This window comes from Pyxicephalus adspersus, chromosome 3, assembly GCF_032062135.1.
Source record: "Pyxicephalus adspersus chromosome 3, UCB_Pads_2.0, whole genome shotgun sequence".
NCBI classification, from domain to species: Eukaryota; Metazoa; Chordata; class Amphibia; order Anura; family Pyxicephalidae; genus Pyxicephalus; species Pyxicephalus adspersus.
The window spans coordinates 3014575-3030147 of NC_092860.1; the positions used below are offsets into that span (position 1 = coordinate 3014575).

Below are 15573 nucleotides of genomic sequence, written 5' to 3' on the forward strand. Positions count from 1 at the left end.
TAAGATGGAGGGGAGGACATTGTAGGTGGGTGGAGGCCCTGTATTGTGACCCAATTCTTCAGTGCCGGGTGGTGCGCCAAGGGGCCGGGGAGAACACTGGACAAATTGAAAAGCCAGTCCCAAATCAGTATTAGCACTACAGCAGTATTGATCTTGATTGCTGGCACTGACAGGGGAGGATAAAGTTAGTGCCAGAAAAAAATGTTTCCTGGAATATCTTGGTGTCAAACACAAGCTGCGAGACTGGCAGGCAGCAAGCGAGGAACCAGCCCCCACCCATATATCTGCACCTATGGAAGATTGATGATTTTTAGGATAAGATTGAGGGACATTGTACTTGTCTGGCCATAAAAACATCAGGACTGGCAGGTGAGCAGTTCTTTGTTTTGTTTATTTTACATGAATGGACCACGGAGGGGTGATATATGCTGGGGTAGAGCAGGATCGCTTACTTGAAAGTATATACTGTTAGCATTGCGAGGGACCTGAAAGCCATTTCTAACTTTAAAATTTCAGGATTCAGGTCACCAATGTGTCGAATTTCTCCTAATGTTTTTAAACCTGTGGTCAATAAAAGTCTGCATTGCTCTAGGTGAAAAGAATAACTTACAAAAGGATCTTTCTTGATGCAGAAGGGGAACGAAAATTATGTCTTACCAAAAGGATACGACCCTAAAAAGTGATTCCCTGCTTCCAATGTATTGTGATATAGGAGGAGACATAGATAGGACCTTTTATGTAGTATCCATCTTTGTAATATGGCCTCCAATAAACATTGCATATTATCACACAGCAGGGTTCCTCTGGAAGTAGCTAGGAGACCTTTGAGCAGTTTGTGCCTGTTAGGTCAGTTTACCAGACACCAATCCGTGCTCAACCCAAAAAGTTTTTTTAAGCAGGGTGGGAAGAAGATGTAGGCAGAGGGGCAGCCTCTGTATTGTGACCCAACTCTTAATTACCACCCAAAAAGAGCCAGGTGGTGCACCCAGCTAAATAGTACTGGGGAGAATACTGCCAATGTCCTTTAGGCTAACCTGCAAAGGTGACATTCTTCCCACTGATCACCATACGAATATAACATGAGCTGTGGATATAGAAATTATAGCTAGGGTTACCCCATAGTACAAAAGGTTGAGAAACACTTATACACAGAATGGCCCTGTAGTTCCAGCACAGAAGTATGCTAGTCTTGTAGAAATGGTACTGAGCCTGGTTTAGATTATCAAGCATTTTGTATAAGAAACACACAGAATTTTAACAAAAATATGATTTAGTGGTTATAGCATGTTTATTAAGACGTTCTCACTCCATAAAAATGACATTAATAAAGTGCATTGCATCACAGAGTGACAACGGGCACGCTGACCTGTGGTGCCAGCCCCTGCTTAGTCTATGCAGGTGGCTGCACTGGCCAGGCAACCTTTGGTAATTGATTTAAACCACTAGATCAACCATCCTGAAAGCAAATGCAAGAACTTCATTAGTGGTGCTAGAAAGAGTACCTACCGTTCGTTAACAGAAATTAACTTTAACACGGAGTCCACAATGACAGAACCACAGTTTAGTCATCTGATCAAATATGTACTAGCACAGACCTGATAAAGATGGCACGGAAATTAGCTACCGGGCAGCTATTGCTGAGAGGCAGACACTCATGTGATTAGAAACCACTCACCAGTGGTTTTGCTATATGGCAGCTGATTACATTTGTCTGCCTTCCAACCTGAACTGCAAGGTAGGTAGTCCTGGTCCCATCTTTCCATTTTCCACACATGCAGCTTTCTTCTCTACTCCACAGTAAAAGTTCAAAAGTAAAAGTAATCCATCAGAGGAACCAGCCCCTTCAGGAAAAGTAGTGTCCACCCATGTATTATTTGGTCAATTCAGATCTGTTTCATAGCAGCAGATGTATCCCCAGCCAGAAACCCATTTGGCACGCATGGAGGGGGGGAATGCTGGACCAGCTTGGCACACTCTGGCGAGTTATTGGGAAATGATGAAGAATGTCAAATGACCATTATTAGGCGCTCGTAGAACAGTGCTACCATGTAAACAGGTTCAACTTGCTTGTCAATTCGTACCAGGCAGAAAACAGCTTAAGTCTTTGTAGTATCCACAGATCTGCGACACCGGCAAAACACAGATTGTCCCACAGTCAAGATACCATGAAGCACAGTTCCTCATTGTGCTAGGAATTTTTGCTACCTTAAGCGGCCATCAGGTTTAACAGGCCCCATCTCAGACTTTGGGTCCGTAGACATAGAACTCCAGTGTGTGTCAGAACAGACGGGAAGAGACGGACAAAACGAGGAAGCAGTCTTGGTGCAAACGCCACCCACGGACCAAAAGCCACTTAAATTGTTGTCTGTCCAGTTCTCCAGGTCTTTGCCCAGCAACTCAGACTTTTGATCAGCCTCTTTTTCCACTTCGGCCCTCGGGGGTAAATTTAGGATTCCACTTAGTGCTTGAAAGTTTTGATCCATGTACTGGCCACGAGATGGACCAGCGTGGAGCCAGCGGTCACCTGAAAAAGTAACAAATAGACATTTAGAATGTTGCAAATCTTCTATGCACTGTGTGAAGGAGTGGTGACCGTTCCATTCTTTTACCACAATATGGCCATTTATAAAAAGAAACACCACTGACCTCATACAACCAACACTGTACATCAACTTGTGCTGCCTGGTAAAAAATGCTGGGAGAAGGGGGTAATAAACCTATAAACAAAATATCACATTCATACCAACCATAGGGGGCTAAATTTGCCAATGCCCACCCCTTTACATGAGCAAGTATCACCAGGGCAGAAGAAGCTTAACAGTTAAAAAAAAACCGATATATTTAAGGTCTATGATTAATAAAGTCAGCCCTTACCTCCCTGCAGCGGTTCCTTATTTCTAGAAGTCAGTGGTATCACAAGGAATTTGACTTCCGCGAGCAGCTCCCAGAAATGCAACAATCGGACCTTCCATACGCCAGGACGAAGAGGATGCGCAAACGGTGGTTTGTATTGTGTAAAATCTGCCTCAGAGTCAACCGAGATGTCATAAGACGCCGCTATTATGTACGTTGGATCGATCCAGACCACTGTAACAGTCACATTTACTCCATGGCTCCATTTCTGAACAGCCACCGGCTCATCCATAGGACCAATCAGGCCTCCAAAGTTACGGAAGATCCTCTCCTTGGGGTCCCATTCGGTGCCCACCTGAGAAATAATCACAGAGACTTTAGAGAAGGAAATTGTGATACAGCTTGATCACCCCTCTCCTCCTTCTACCAGACTGCGACTAGACAATGATAGAGCAGACTGACATAGGAATTCAGCACTGATTACTTCTCTATGTCTAAGCATTGCTCAGGCCATTCAGAAATTTATACAAGATGCATTTCAAATATAGTGACCATTATTTTAAAACACAAACTACTTTTTTTTTCTAATATGTGCCTATAGTTTAGCTATAAATAATTTTATTTGCCAAACAGCAGCAGCATCAAATTGACATCTAAGGGAGTTTTAGAGTTATTGCACACAGTAAGAATAACTCATACATAGCTACCTGCTGCACACTTAAAGTTTATATAACAGGTCCTCTTTATTGGGAAAATCCTGAAGCTCACCTCCAGACTTTGAATGCGATTGGCGGCTCCGGTCTGATCCACTATTCTAAAACTGCCACGTGGCATCATCCAAAACTCCAGGGTTGAACTGGGATGAACCTTCTGTGTAACTAAATAGCCTTGGAAGTGGTCATCGTAAAAGTAAAGCTCAACAGCAGATGGCAAACCGTCTGACGTGTAGCTGGAAAGAAACAGAAGAAAGCACTGTAATCACTCTGCTGTCCTGTTCAAACAGCATTACTGAATATTTGTTTTTTTTTTTTTTCATAATGTACTGTGTATTAGGTACAGGAAGTACACTGTATATACAGCCATTTGTCACAGCAAATTTCCATTTCTTTACAGGGGGTGGGGACTTCTAAGCACAAAACTGTGAAGGTTATTGGTAATGTTTTTTCACATGCTGCTTTTTGTAGTATAATAACCTTTGCAATTTATTTCTGACACGTGTGCACAGTGACATAATCTTGTCCCAATCCATTAAGGGTCTGTCCTAGTCCATGGCAAGCAATGTGTAAAGGCTACATACACCCATGAGATGAATATGATAATTGCCTCAGGGCTGATATCGGACAAAACTTGTACAGCATCTGGCGAATCCACGGACGTCGAATGATCATAATGAAAGTGAAGGGAAGAGAGCACAGTGGGGTCCTGCTACATCGTTCTCCCCCCTCCCCTCTCAATAGAGCAGAATGGTGCTGTATATACAGAGCTTATTCATGTATCGTTCAGTCTTTTGTCGCTGGAAAGGATTGTGATATATCCTTTCCAACAATTATTCCATGTGTGTACCCAGTCTAGGAGTATGAAGATGTCACTATGACAGGTAAAGATATTTCCATATTGCCTGCCAGGATAGAGTCCTCGGACACGGTACTTGAACATGATACATACCACATGGTCAGACTTTTAAGTTATAGGCAAGTATTATTCAAAACATGGACCTTTGTAAGTAACGGTCCCTAGACCCTTGGTATATGTCTAGTTCTGTAATTTTCTGTTTTTAGTGCAGCCTTTGTTTTTATATCTTTGCATCTAAACAAGTTTTCTGCCAAATCTCTCTTTGTCCTAATCTGCATATCAGAAACTTAATTTAAAATGTAGCAACCTAATTGCATTGAATTTGTGTCTAGTTGTGGCCACATTTGTTAGGATAGGACCCACATGCTGGAACAATGGAGGTTTTTGCATTTCATTAGTCAACCCGGAAAAAAAAAAAAAGTAATTTCGTTTGGCCATGTTTTGTTGACAAAACTGGCATTTTATGCAAATAAAATGGAACACCTGTGACATAACCTAAGATGGGGACTGAAAAATGTCCCACTCAACCTCTGTAAAACAGAACACTCACCTGCAGGATTTCTTTTTGTTTATCTGGTCAGGGTTCTGCAGCTCTCGCAGGGCTAAACGTGTAAACGATGCATATGCAGTCATGGTGACATCTGTGAGGCTTTTCTGTCCCTCCGTGTTGTGGTATACATTTTCCCAGTAACCTTTAAGACCCGGAGTGCCGGGAGCTGGCTCTCCAAACAGGTGAGCGTCTAAAATATCCAGAACCTCCTGATTCACCGAAGACTCAAACTTCCTGGCAAAAAATGTTGGCCTGGAAAGCTGCTAGAAAAGGAAAGTAGAAAAGTGAGAAACCGAAAGAGTTCAATGTATTGTATTACAAAGCATCAGAGAAAAATATCCCTGACCTAAAGCAGAATTAAACTCAAAATAAATCACACTTACCTTTAATCTTGCAGATCTGTCAATTTATTGGGAGGTTTCTTATTTGGGTTCCGCATTGTCCCCATATCATCAGGCTCGAGATATGAGGGTGTAGATGGGGAAAAAGATTGCCGATCTCACTGCACAAGCATGATATCAGCAATTTTGTTTCTTCCATTAAAGAAAGGGCTCCTTCTGCGCATGCATCAAAGCATGCGCAGGAGCCTCCCGGGATGCGCGACTTAGGTAAACCGGGAGCTATTGTGCCACAGCGATCAAAGACAGAAAGGGGAGTGGCTGCTGTGCTGTTTCATTTAAAAAATACAGTTTTTACTTTAAATAAAAGAGTTGTCCACCCTTTTACATAAGGTAAACATTTTGAGTTGAGATCAGCTTTAAGGTTTAGGGGGACAGCATTTATATTATAAAGCTTAGCTCAGGAAGGTGAGGGGACTGCAAAGTAGCAGAAAGGAAGCTCTGGGGTGAAGATGTTATAAAATATTATCTTAGCAATAGCTGAAGAGAAATTAATCAGCAATAAGTGTATTTAATGTGTGTGTGAGAAACTAAAGTTGTGGGGGAGGAGGTTTTTGGACCACTTGCACATTTCCTGAGGTCAGTCTACCAAGTTTGGTGGTTTTAAAGGATGCAATTAAATGGCTCCTGAGGGTTATGGAAGCTGCTTTCCATTCTAGAATTGTTCTTGTGCAAAACCCACAAATACAAACAGCCCCTCGTTAGCCGAGGACATGAAATTAGATATCAGAAATGTAAGAACTTTCCGTATCTGGGAGCACTCAGCTCAGCCAGGTAAACAGAGGATCAATCGCTCTTTATCCCCCATCAGAGCAGGCAGGGGTTATTAATATTAAACAAGATAGGATTTATATAGCGCTGACATATTACACAGTGCCGTACATTAAATAGGGGTTGCAAATGACAGACAGATACAGAGAGTGACACAGGAGGAGGTGAAGACACTGCCCTGAAGAGCTTACTATCTAGGAGGAGGGGAAGTATTACACAATAGGGAGGGATCTATGCTAATGTCTGAAATAAAGAGTACCTATTACTAATCTGATGGTATTACAGGGGTTTTGGCAACCCCCTTGTAATAGCATTAGAACAGAATTATAGCTTCTTATTAAAAAAAACAAATATGAACTGCAGCATTTCATTCTAAGTACATCTTCGCCAACAGTTTTCTCTTCCCACCCCTGCAAAGTCCCCTAAATATTGATGCTTTTAATAAAGCTCACTGAATGAAGCTTCCCATTTTAGTGTGACAAAAATGCTGCACTGCTTTCGAATTTAGAGCAGGAGTTGCCACTTTGCCTGGGGATATAGCTATAGCGAAATGTCAAAATGTTCCAGGATTATTATCACACTGACTTGCAGGGTCTGGCAGGGGGAGTGTAAGGAGTGTATGGCTAGGTCAGGGAAGATAAAAGAAGTTTGTGTGCATTGAAATAAAAAAGATTTAAATAACGTTTATTATAAATAAATAGGATTTTGTGATTTATAGATTACCTGCAGGCGCACAACATCCTGTGGTTTGAAGTCATTCGGTGAACAGCCGCACCAGTCTACGATGTGCTTGTACTGACAGCGGCAACCCAGCTTTCTGTTCCAGTTAGTTACTCTCAGGTTATTGTCGACAAGAGTGTCACAGTCATGACTGTTCTCCAGGACTGTGTGAAAGAAGGACTAGAAGGAGAGACAAAGGTTTTAGTTTGGTACTTGGCTATGACAATATGAAGTGCAGAAATACGAACACAAACAATTACTCACCTCAGCAGGCAGCAGAGTGTACTTGTAGAATCGCCTTAGTTCTGACACCAGGACGTCCTGCGTGTAGGTCACATAGTTCACAAACTTGCGGGTCAGTGCAAACCAATCAGAGCCCCCATCTACCACTATGCCCTCCGGTATTTGTCGCTCGCCAAGGCGCCACATGTGCGAGTCACATTCGTGAAAAAGGCGATCTAGGCCTTGTTTCTTAATGAACCTGAAAATAATGATTTTCACAGACTCAGAAATGTCGTTTAAAACAGTCTAAGACTTAAAGCTCTTTCCAGGCTTGCACAGCTGTACACATTCCTCTCCTGTACTGAAACGGTTTACTCACCGAACTTCTTACAGTGTCCATTAAAAGCTTTAGCACAGATCACCCCCCTTCCCTCCATCCCCTGCATCCCCTGATATAAATGCAGGACACATCAAGGGCCCCAAGTGCTGCCCCCTCTAGGGAGCATTCCACATTTTCCATGGTCATCTACAGTACTTTCTTACCTTGCATTGTCCCGGCCGTGAGATTTGAGGAAGTTCTTTTCTCTGTATTTTGATAAGAAGAGAACCAGCTCTTCATTGGTCCTGTATAGAAAAGATAAACATAGGAAGTTATGCTACAACATACTACTTGCTACAATTACAGCAGCCATACATTAGCACTACATAAAAAGAAAGTCATTTATCTTATCTGCCTTTTCACTTAGATTTATTTAAGCTTCAGGTAAAGAGTACTGATAATGAAGAACAGAGAATGATGCATGTCTGATTAAAAGAAAATGTGTCATAGATGACAAAAACTTTGACTGATCAAGTAGCAATTTCAGAAGGATGGATCAGTAACTGACCAGTTGTCGTGCTCATCTTTGTCAATATTTTGAGTACTCGGATAAAAGACTTTTCTCCAGGTATTCTAATATACAGTTATTCAGGTTAAAAAAAGGCCATCAAGTTCAACCCCTAGGGAAATAAACATATCCCAGATATAAAACCTTATAAACATAGCTGATACAGAGGAAGGCAAAAAACCCTGGTACAATTTGCTCCAACAGGGGGAAAAAATTCCTTCCGGATTCCATGAGGCAATTGGATGTTCCCTGGATCAGCAGCCTCTGTTATCTTTACTTTAAAGCCTTAATTCCCAGTTATATTCTTAAAGCAATCTATATTAGTTGCTGAAACGACTTCCTGAGGGAGCCTATTCCACATTTTCACAGACCTTACAGTGAAGAATCCCTTCCTTATCTGGAGATTAAACTTCTTCCTCCAGACACAAAGAGCGCCCCCTTGTTCTTTGTAATGATCCTACAGTCAATAATCAGGAAGAGAGTTCTCTATATGGACCATTTATATATTTATACAGGGTGATCATATCCTCCCTTATACGTCTCTTCTCAAGGGAGAATAGACTCAGTTCAGCTAATCTCTCCTCATAGCGGAGCTCCTCCATTCCTTTTATTAGTTTAGTTGTCCTTCTCTGCACTCTCTCCAATCGTACAATGTCCTTTTTGTGAACTGGTGCCAAAACTGGACTGCATATTCCAGATGTGGTGTGACCAATGCTTTGTACAGGGGCAGGATAATGTCTCCATCTCTGCAGTCTATTCCTCTTTTATACAAGAAAGTACTTTACTAGCTTTAGATATTGCAGCTTGGCATTGCATGCTGTTATTAAGTCTATAATCTACCAGATGTTTTTTTTTTTTTGATAATTGCACATTTGGACAAGAAGGGGGCCACAATTTAATAAGTAGACATTGCATTTTTGTCCTGCAAAAGATCTTGCATTGTGTATCTAAAAACTTGGAGAACATGAAACCATATGAAGCTTTCTATCCAATACGCCTCTTACATTCATACCTATATAATAGGGGCAATCCAAGTCAATGAATTAATTTTAATGCCCATTAGGCCTGATTCAATTTCCACATTCCAACTGATCCCAAATGTGTTCATTAGGATTGAGATCAGAGCTCTGGAAGCAAATCAAATTCAATGCATTAAACTATGTAAACATGCCTTTATGTAACTGGCTTGGGGACCTGAATTCAATATTTTGGAAAGCTGTTCACAGATAATAAAAAAAATTGATTGACTAATCCTGAATCGGTTTTAAGGTATATTAAGAGCAATTGTGATTACATGGAGAAATAGGTCTCTTGAGGTAACCTATTGTGCTTTAAGGTTCTTTTGTCTAGAACTAAATGTTTATTTCCTGTTAATTATATATTCTTTTCTTTGTCTCTCACCTGGTTGGGTAGTCAGTGGCACTTAAATTGATGAAGAAATCCCAGGGCCAGTCGGACATCTCAAGCAGATCCTGCATGCTGCGCAGATACATGGTAAGAAGACTGGCTCCGCCCCAAATAGTAATCATCCGCCACGGAGTAACGCGAATGTTTGGATAATGCTGCGCCAACTGGACAACTTCATTATGAAGGTAATTTGAGCGCTGTCAGAAAGACAAAAAATAGTAAAGGATTATTTATTCCATTTCCAAGCATGTGGACAGGTGTTTATGCATGTTGAATAACATGGAAAAATTGTTAGGGAGGGCGCCCAGCTGAATGTTGGCTCTGCTGGTCATTAATATCGTCAAGTGCACAGGAGTCAAACACAAGGCCCGTGGGCCAGATCCAGCCCGTCTGGCCATTTTATATGGCCTACAGTGACTGTGCTGCATCCAAGCGCCTGACATTTGCACGCAAGATGAACCAACTTCCAGAAAGCTAGGTAGAAGCAGTGCTTTCCACACAAGTGCCTGACCATGCTGCGGGCAGGAGGACCCCAGTTACTTCTTTAAACAAAAATGTCAATTTAATGAAAGATGGGAAAGAGAATATATGTTCATGCTTAACAAAGACAAGTGTGTTCTTATTTTCAGATTATTACACGGGGATGAGGAAGGATCCATACATCCACTAACACTATGAATCTTAAAAAAAAAAAGGTCAGCCCACGACGTAGCCTGTGTTTTGGATTTCGTCCCTTTATCCAATTTGAGTTTGACACCCCCGATCTGGGGCTTTGTGGGGCGCACACCATCTTGGGGTATGTATTGTATAAGGCAGGCTGGATGGAAATTGATGTTTAGGTGCTAAGTGAACACATTTAATGATCTGTCGCAGTCATTAAGCAATCTCTAACCTGATCTACGTGGATGTAGTAAAAGTGGTCCTTGTGGTAAATGGCTTTGATAAGACGTTTCAGTTGCCGCACCGCTCTCCCGTGTACAACAAGCATGTAAACAATACGAAGAGGATTCTCAGGTGGTGGAGCTCCAACATCCGACTCCTCCCACTGTAAACCAGAAGTTATTTTACCTGGGAGCAAAAGAAACAAATTCTTAAAATCAGAAAGTCTTAGGGATTGTGATGAATTTGATTTGCAGGACAGGCACTCATTACAACGGGTCCAATGATTTCTGCTGAACTTGTGAATCAGTAACAGCTGAATTTTTTTTTCTGCTGAAATTGTGAAGAGTGAATCAGGACTCAGTAACAGCTCAAGGTGAATAAGTACACCCAAGGGAGGTAAAGCTAAATCCTTGGGAGAGGAATCCCGTCACCATAAGCCAAGGAAAAGACATATCCAACAAAACCCATTGATGACTTAAAGCCTAACTCCAGGTTAGCATGGAACCAAACCTAGCCATTTAACATTTGACAACTCCCAGCCAGATAAACCCCCCTTGGGGTAAAACATAAAACCACCCTGAGATCCAAGAAGAATTTTGTAAGGAAACGAGCCTAATAATTAATGCTGAAATATCTGTTAATCCCTCTGGAGGTTTCCTGGATCTGGCCCTGCAGCATCCTAGCCTCCTCCTTTGTCCTGGCATTGAAGAAGCGCTCGGTGCTGCCATCTTTATTACTCTTACTTCCCACATCACCAGAACTTGCACTGCGCAGGTCTGAGTTTGAGTGACAAAGATGGGGGAAAAAGTGCCGCTCTCACTGAGCATGCTTGTTTTTTTTAACATCCAAAAATAAAAGGTCTGCGCAGAATGGGCTTTTTTACAGAGAAGAGAAATATGCTGATCTTACGCAAGCGAAGTGAGACCGGCTTTTTTTTTTCCCCTTTACAACATCTATGTCACCTAATCCCACACCTGCACAGTACAAATTCGGGTGATGTGCCAAGAAGACCAAGGTAGTAAATAGAAGTGAAGAATAAAGATGGCGGCATCCAGCGTTTCCTCAGCGTCAGGAAGTAGAGGAATTTCAGGATGACGTAGGACCGGATCACGAGTAGGACCAGCGCCATCGAGGGATCTGCAGGATTAAAGGGCAGTGTGATTTTTTTAAGTTTGCAACATCCATGACCTCCTATGATTGGGGGAAGAGGACCTGTTGTAGGGAATTTATTACCGATCCCAATATGTACAGAAAATCATATGATTCATTCATATAAAAGTGTGGAAAATAAACCATTGCATTCCCTGTAGGCTGTTTGAAGTGAATTGTCAGCAAAACTATTGCATGTACATAGAAGATAAAAATTACATCCTCCTCCTGTGTCACTGTCTGTATTAGTCTGTCATTTGCAACCCTTATTTAATGTACAGCGCTACATAATATGTTGGTGCTATATAAATCCTGTTTATTAATAATACATGCTTTTTTCCATAGGAATTTCCAGACACATGTCACAATTCTTTCTAATATCTCCTTAACAAGCTTTTTTTTGAGGAGTTTCCTAGAAAAAGTTTTCATTGTTTAATCAAAAAAAGGGATAAGGAAACAACACAATTGTGTGGGGTTTTATCTTAACAATCATAGCATGAAATAAACACAGACTTTAAATAGAATAAAATTCACCAAATGTTGTTTTTTGATTTGCAGACTAGGACAGAGCCTGAAAGTCTAGTTTTTCCTGGCTGTAACTCATTTACCTTGATGAATGTCTACTCAGTGTAAACAATAGCCCATTGATAATAAATTACCTGTACATTGTCCATACACCTACTTCAATATGTATGTGTGAACATGCAAATCTTTATATCCCACAGCAGTGTTCTCCCCAGCTCCTTCTAGATGGGCGCACCACAGGGAACTTTTCAGCAACCACTCGGCTGTTTTTGGTTGGTTACTAAAGAGTTGGGTCACAATACAGGGGCTGCCACCCGCCTACAGCTTCTTAAAAAAACAGCACAGGACCCCCCCCCCCCTTCAATCTCATCAATTAAATCACAAAATATTAACTTCTAATAAATCCTCAAAATTAGTTTCAGCCATACCTGACCTGAGAGGTGCAAATTGCTTATTGTTTAAGCAACCCCTGGAAGAACCCTACCCCAGCTCGGTGCATTTGTTATTAAATAGTATATATACAATGCCAACATATTACTTAGCGCTGTACATTAAATAGGGGTTGCAAATGACAGACAAATACAGACAGCGACACAGGAGGAGGAGAGGCCCCCTGCCCCGAAGAGCTTACAATCTAGGAGTCTTCTAATCCTTGCGGCTCTTTATGGTTTAGTGAGAACTAAGATGGGAATTATACGCACTTCCACTCATTTCCGTTGTGTCTTTAGGGCAGAAGGTGATGAACATTTTCCCCAGGGGGACAGATACTCCCTTCTGTATGCAAAATATTTTGGCTATACATACACGCACATGTAAATTCTTATTATGCGCCAACATAATATACGCAAAATAAAAGAAAAGCGAAGCAAAGTTACCTGTCGTTTGGCAATACCGAGGCAAACTCTTGGGCATGAGCTGTCCCATTTGGTGCAGACAGACAACATTGGCAAGCTCCCGCTGACATTTCTGGGTGGTGGCTCTGGAGAGAGCAGACAGGGCATCTTTTCCTTTGATGTCACATTTTGGGGTGAAAACTCGATCTGTGGGGTGGGGTCCTTCCACACTTCCGGTGTCGCCATCTCTGGTTTGGTTGTGCCAGGTGTCCTGGGGGACACGGAGATGGGTGCTCAGCTTGGACCTCGGATTGGTTTCTCTTGCCACTCTGGCCACCTCATTGCCCGACCTCCCTGCCTTTCCTCTTGATTTCCAAGACCTGCGAGCTGCAGAATTACCAGGGTCCTTGGAGTGCTCCGCTTTATCTGGGCTTCTACTTTTCCTTTGCTGAATGTTCTGCGATATAAAATCAAAAAAGAAGAGTTAAAAAGAAAAAAATAACTGATTCCTTATTTTTAAATGACCCCCCCCCCCCAGTCTAAAGGCCATGACCACATTTACAGCACAATCTTAATTCCCTTGAGAAACAAAGCCCCAAACATATCAGCATCGGTCATTCATATACGTTGCAAGGATTTTCCTTCCTTTACCGCAGACCTTAACGCACTTCCTACGGCCGATTTCCATTTCCCAATCGCTTGTGGTACGACCGGCCCCAACATTTCAAAAACACATATTATGCTGGGTCAGCAGAAATCTATTACGTGGGAAGGAAGTGACATATGTAACTGCACCGCATAAAGCCCTGAATTGTATTCACTTTATTCCATGTTCCATGATTGCTATATAACTGGAAGTTGGCTCATAATGTATTTCTTTTCATAATGTAAGTTCTGTTTTACTTGTCTATGTATCTGTTTATTTAATAAAAAAGTTATATTAAAAAAGAAGAAGGAACTGACATTATGGGGAAGTCCTACACTTAGAATACAGAACAGAAACTGTATGGAAAGTCCTGGAAAATTATAAGACATCAACAAAAATCATTAAGGCAGATGATTCTCGTCTGATATTGGATGAGAATCTGACGTCTGTACAGCACTTGTCCGACGTTCCTGGAAGATCCACGACAATCATAATGAAAGTGAAGGGGAGGGAGCACAGTGGGGTGCCGCTCCGTCGTTCTCCCCCTCTCCATAGAGCAGAACGGTGCTGTATGTACGATTGTTCATTCATTGGAAAGGATTGTGAAAGATCTAGCGTGTGTACACAGCCTAAGGCTACATATACACATCTGATGAATCTGACGGATCCAAGAACATCAAACAATCATAATACAAGTGAAGGGGAGAGTGCACAGCTGGGTGCCGCTCCATAAAGATACCATTATCAACGATGATAACATACGATCATGTTTGTAAATACAATTATATAAACATTGAACTAAAATAACAGTAATCATGGAAAAAATAAATAGTTACTGATAATAATTTCATTGCTGTCCCTGGGGGCTCATTACCATCTCATGGTGCCATTCATACCCACTGCATTATAGTAAATTGTGCTGTGTTCCCCAAAACGATGCTGGTCCAGGATCCCCAACCTTTTGGACCTCAGGGACCACTAAATTCATCATTTTAAATCCCACGAACCATTATATATAGCTGCTATAACACAGGATGTGAATGCTGATGACCGATCTGCTGTGGTGCAATCAAACCGTATATTTGAACCAAATCCCATGCACGATTTTTGCTGGCGCATTGTTCTACGGTGTAAATGCAATTAAATAAGCATTAAAAGCAAGCAAATGCCCCACAATGGTGCACAAATTTCCTTAAGGTGCTTTTTCCCCACTGTGACCCCAATGCAGTATTTGCTATCCCCAATTCCTGGGCAGGAAGTGAGAAGAATTCCCCTAATGGGGACACAGATGGAGATAAATCCTAATGATATCATTATACCCTCATTGATGGACCAGGCTGCTTCTGTATAATCTCCCCTCGCCCAGACAGGTAAATTCTCTTACCAGGTCAGCCTCTTCCTCTTCCAAAACGCTGAAGCTCCACACCACCAGGCCTTGGACCAGCAGCAAAGCCAGCGCGGCGGCAGCCAGGTACTTGTAGCGGCGGCCAAGCTTCATGACTCGGGCACTGGGAGCCATCCTCCAGCTCTGAGCTCCTCACTGAGTATTCTGAGGCTGGGGTTCTCCCGCCGTGCACGCCCACAGCCACAGCATTCCTACGCCTGGGCACAGCGCACCGTTCGCCCACAACAAAGATGGCCTCCGCTGACTGCTGAAATCCCAGGGACGTGTCGGCTGCGCGACGCAGCTACTTCCGGTCAACGCGCGGTACCTAGGTGGGCGTTCTGAGTTGCCTAGTAACCTTTGAATGGCCTTACAAAACACAAACATTCCCAGTCCATGTTGTATTTACTTTGTTCGTTATAAAAGAACAAAGGCAAGGGAGGGATAAGGAACATATGGTGAAAGTCAGATAGAAAGGGCCACTACTTTCCTATAAAAGATGCAAATTATTAATATTATTATTATTATTATTAATAACCACCTGGGCGTTACACTGAGGTCTAGATTTCTGTTCCAAAAGAGTTACAGGTTTTCATGAATTTTTTTTTTTTAAATTGTAGACCGTAATTGTAGATATCATGAATATAAAAAATGTTTGAAACACACAATCATGTAAAAAAAAAAAATACTTTTAATAAAATTAAAATACACAAAAATCAGCTTAAACAAGAATATATAAATAAATGAAAAATACTGAAAATGCGATAATTCGGT

At 41.8% G+C, this 15573-nt stretch overlaps 1 protein-coding gene across 2 annotated transcripts; it reads right to left on the minus strand.

Moving 5' to 3' along the window:
- Positions 1-1266: 1266 nt before the first annotated feature.
- Positions 1267-15055, minus strand: XYLT2 (xylosyltransferase 2). Of its 2 annotated transcripts, none has more exons than XM_072403336.1 (11): positions 14800-15055; positions 12812-13226; positions 10273-10448; positions 9375-9577; positions 7630-7710; positions 7129-7345; positions 6868-7044; positions 4976-5235; positions 3622-3802; positions 2875-3208; positions 1267-2524 (listed from the first exon to the last, which is right to left on the minus strand). In XM_072403336.1, the coding sequence occupies exons 1-11, from the start codon at positions 14932-14934 to the stop codon at positions 2202-2204; spliced, it is 2502 nt and encodes an 833-aa protein (XP_072259437.1). In that variant the 5' UTR covers positions 14935-15055; the 3' UTR covers positions 1267-2201. The 2 variants fall into 2 exon arrangements, with proteins under 2 accessions (XP_072259437.1, XP_072259436.1); XM_072403335.1 differs by having other exon boundaries at positions 4976-5238; positions 14800-15054.
- Positions 15056-15573: the final 518 nt, after the last annotated feature.

Excerpts from the sequence above, each read along its gene's own strand:
- XYLT2 (XM_072403335.1), bottom strand. The coding sequence starts at position 14,934 with ATGGCTCCCAGTGCCCGAGTCATGAAGCTTGGCCGCCGCTACAAGTAC. Across the intron at positions 13,227-14,799 it reads AAGAGGAAGAGGCTGACCTG|AACATTCAGCAAAGGAAAAG; the intron begins GTAAGAGAATTT and ends TTTATATCGCAG. Across the intron at positions 5,239-6,867 it reads AGGATGTTGTGCGCCTGCAG|CAGCTTTCCAGGCCAACATT; the intron begins GTAATCTATAAA and ends TTCCTTTTCTAG.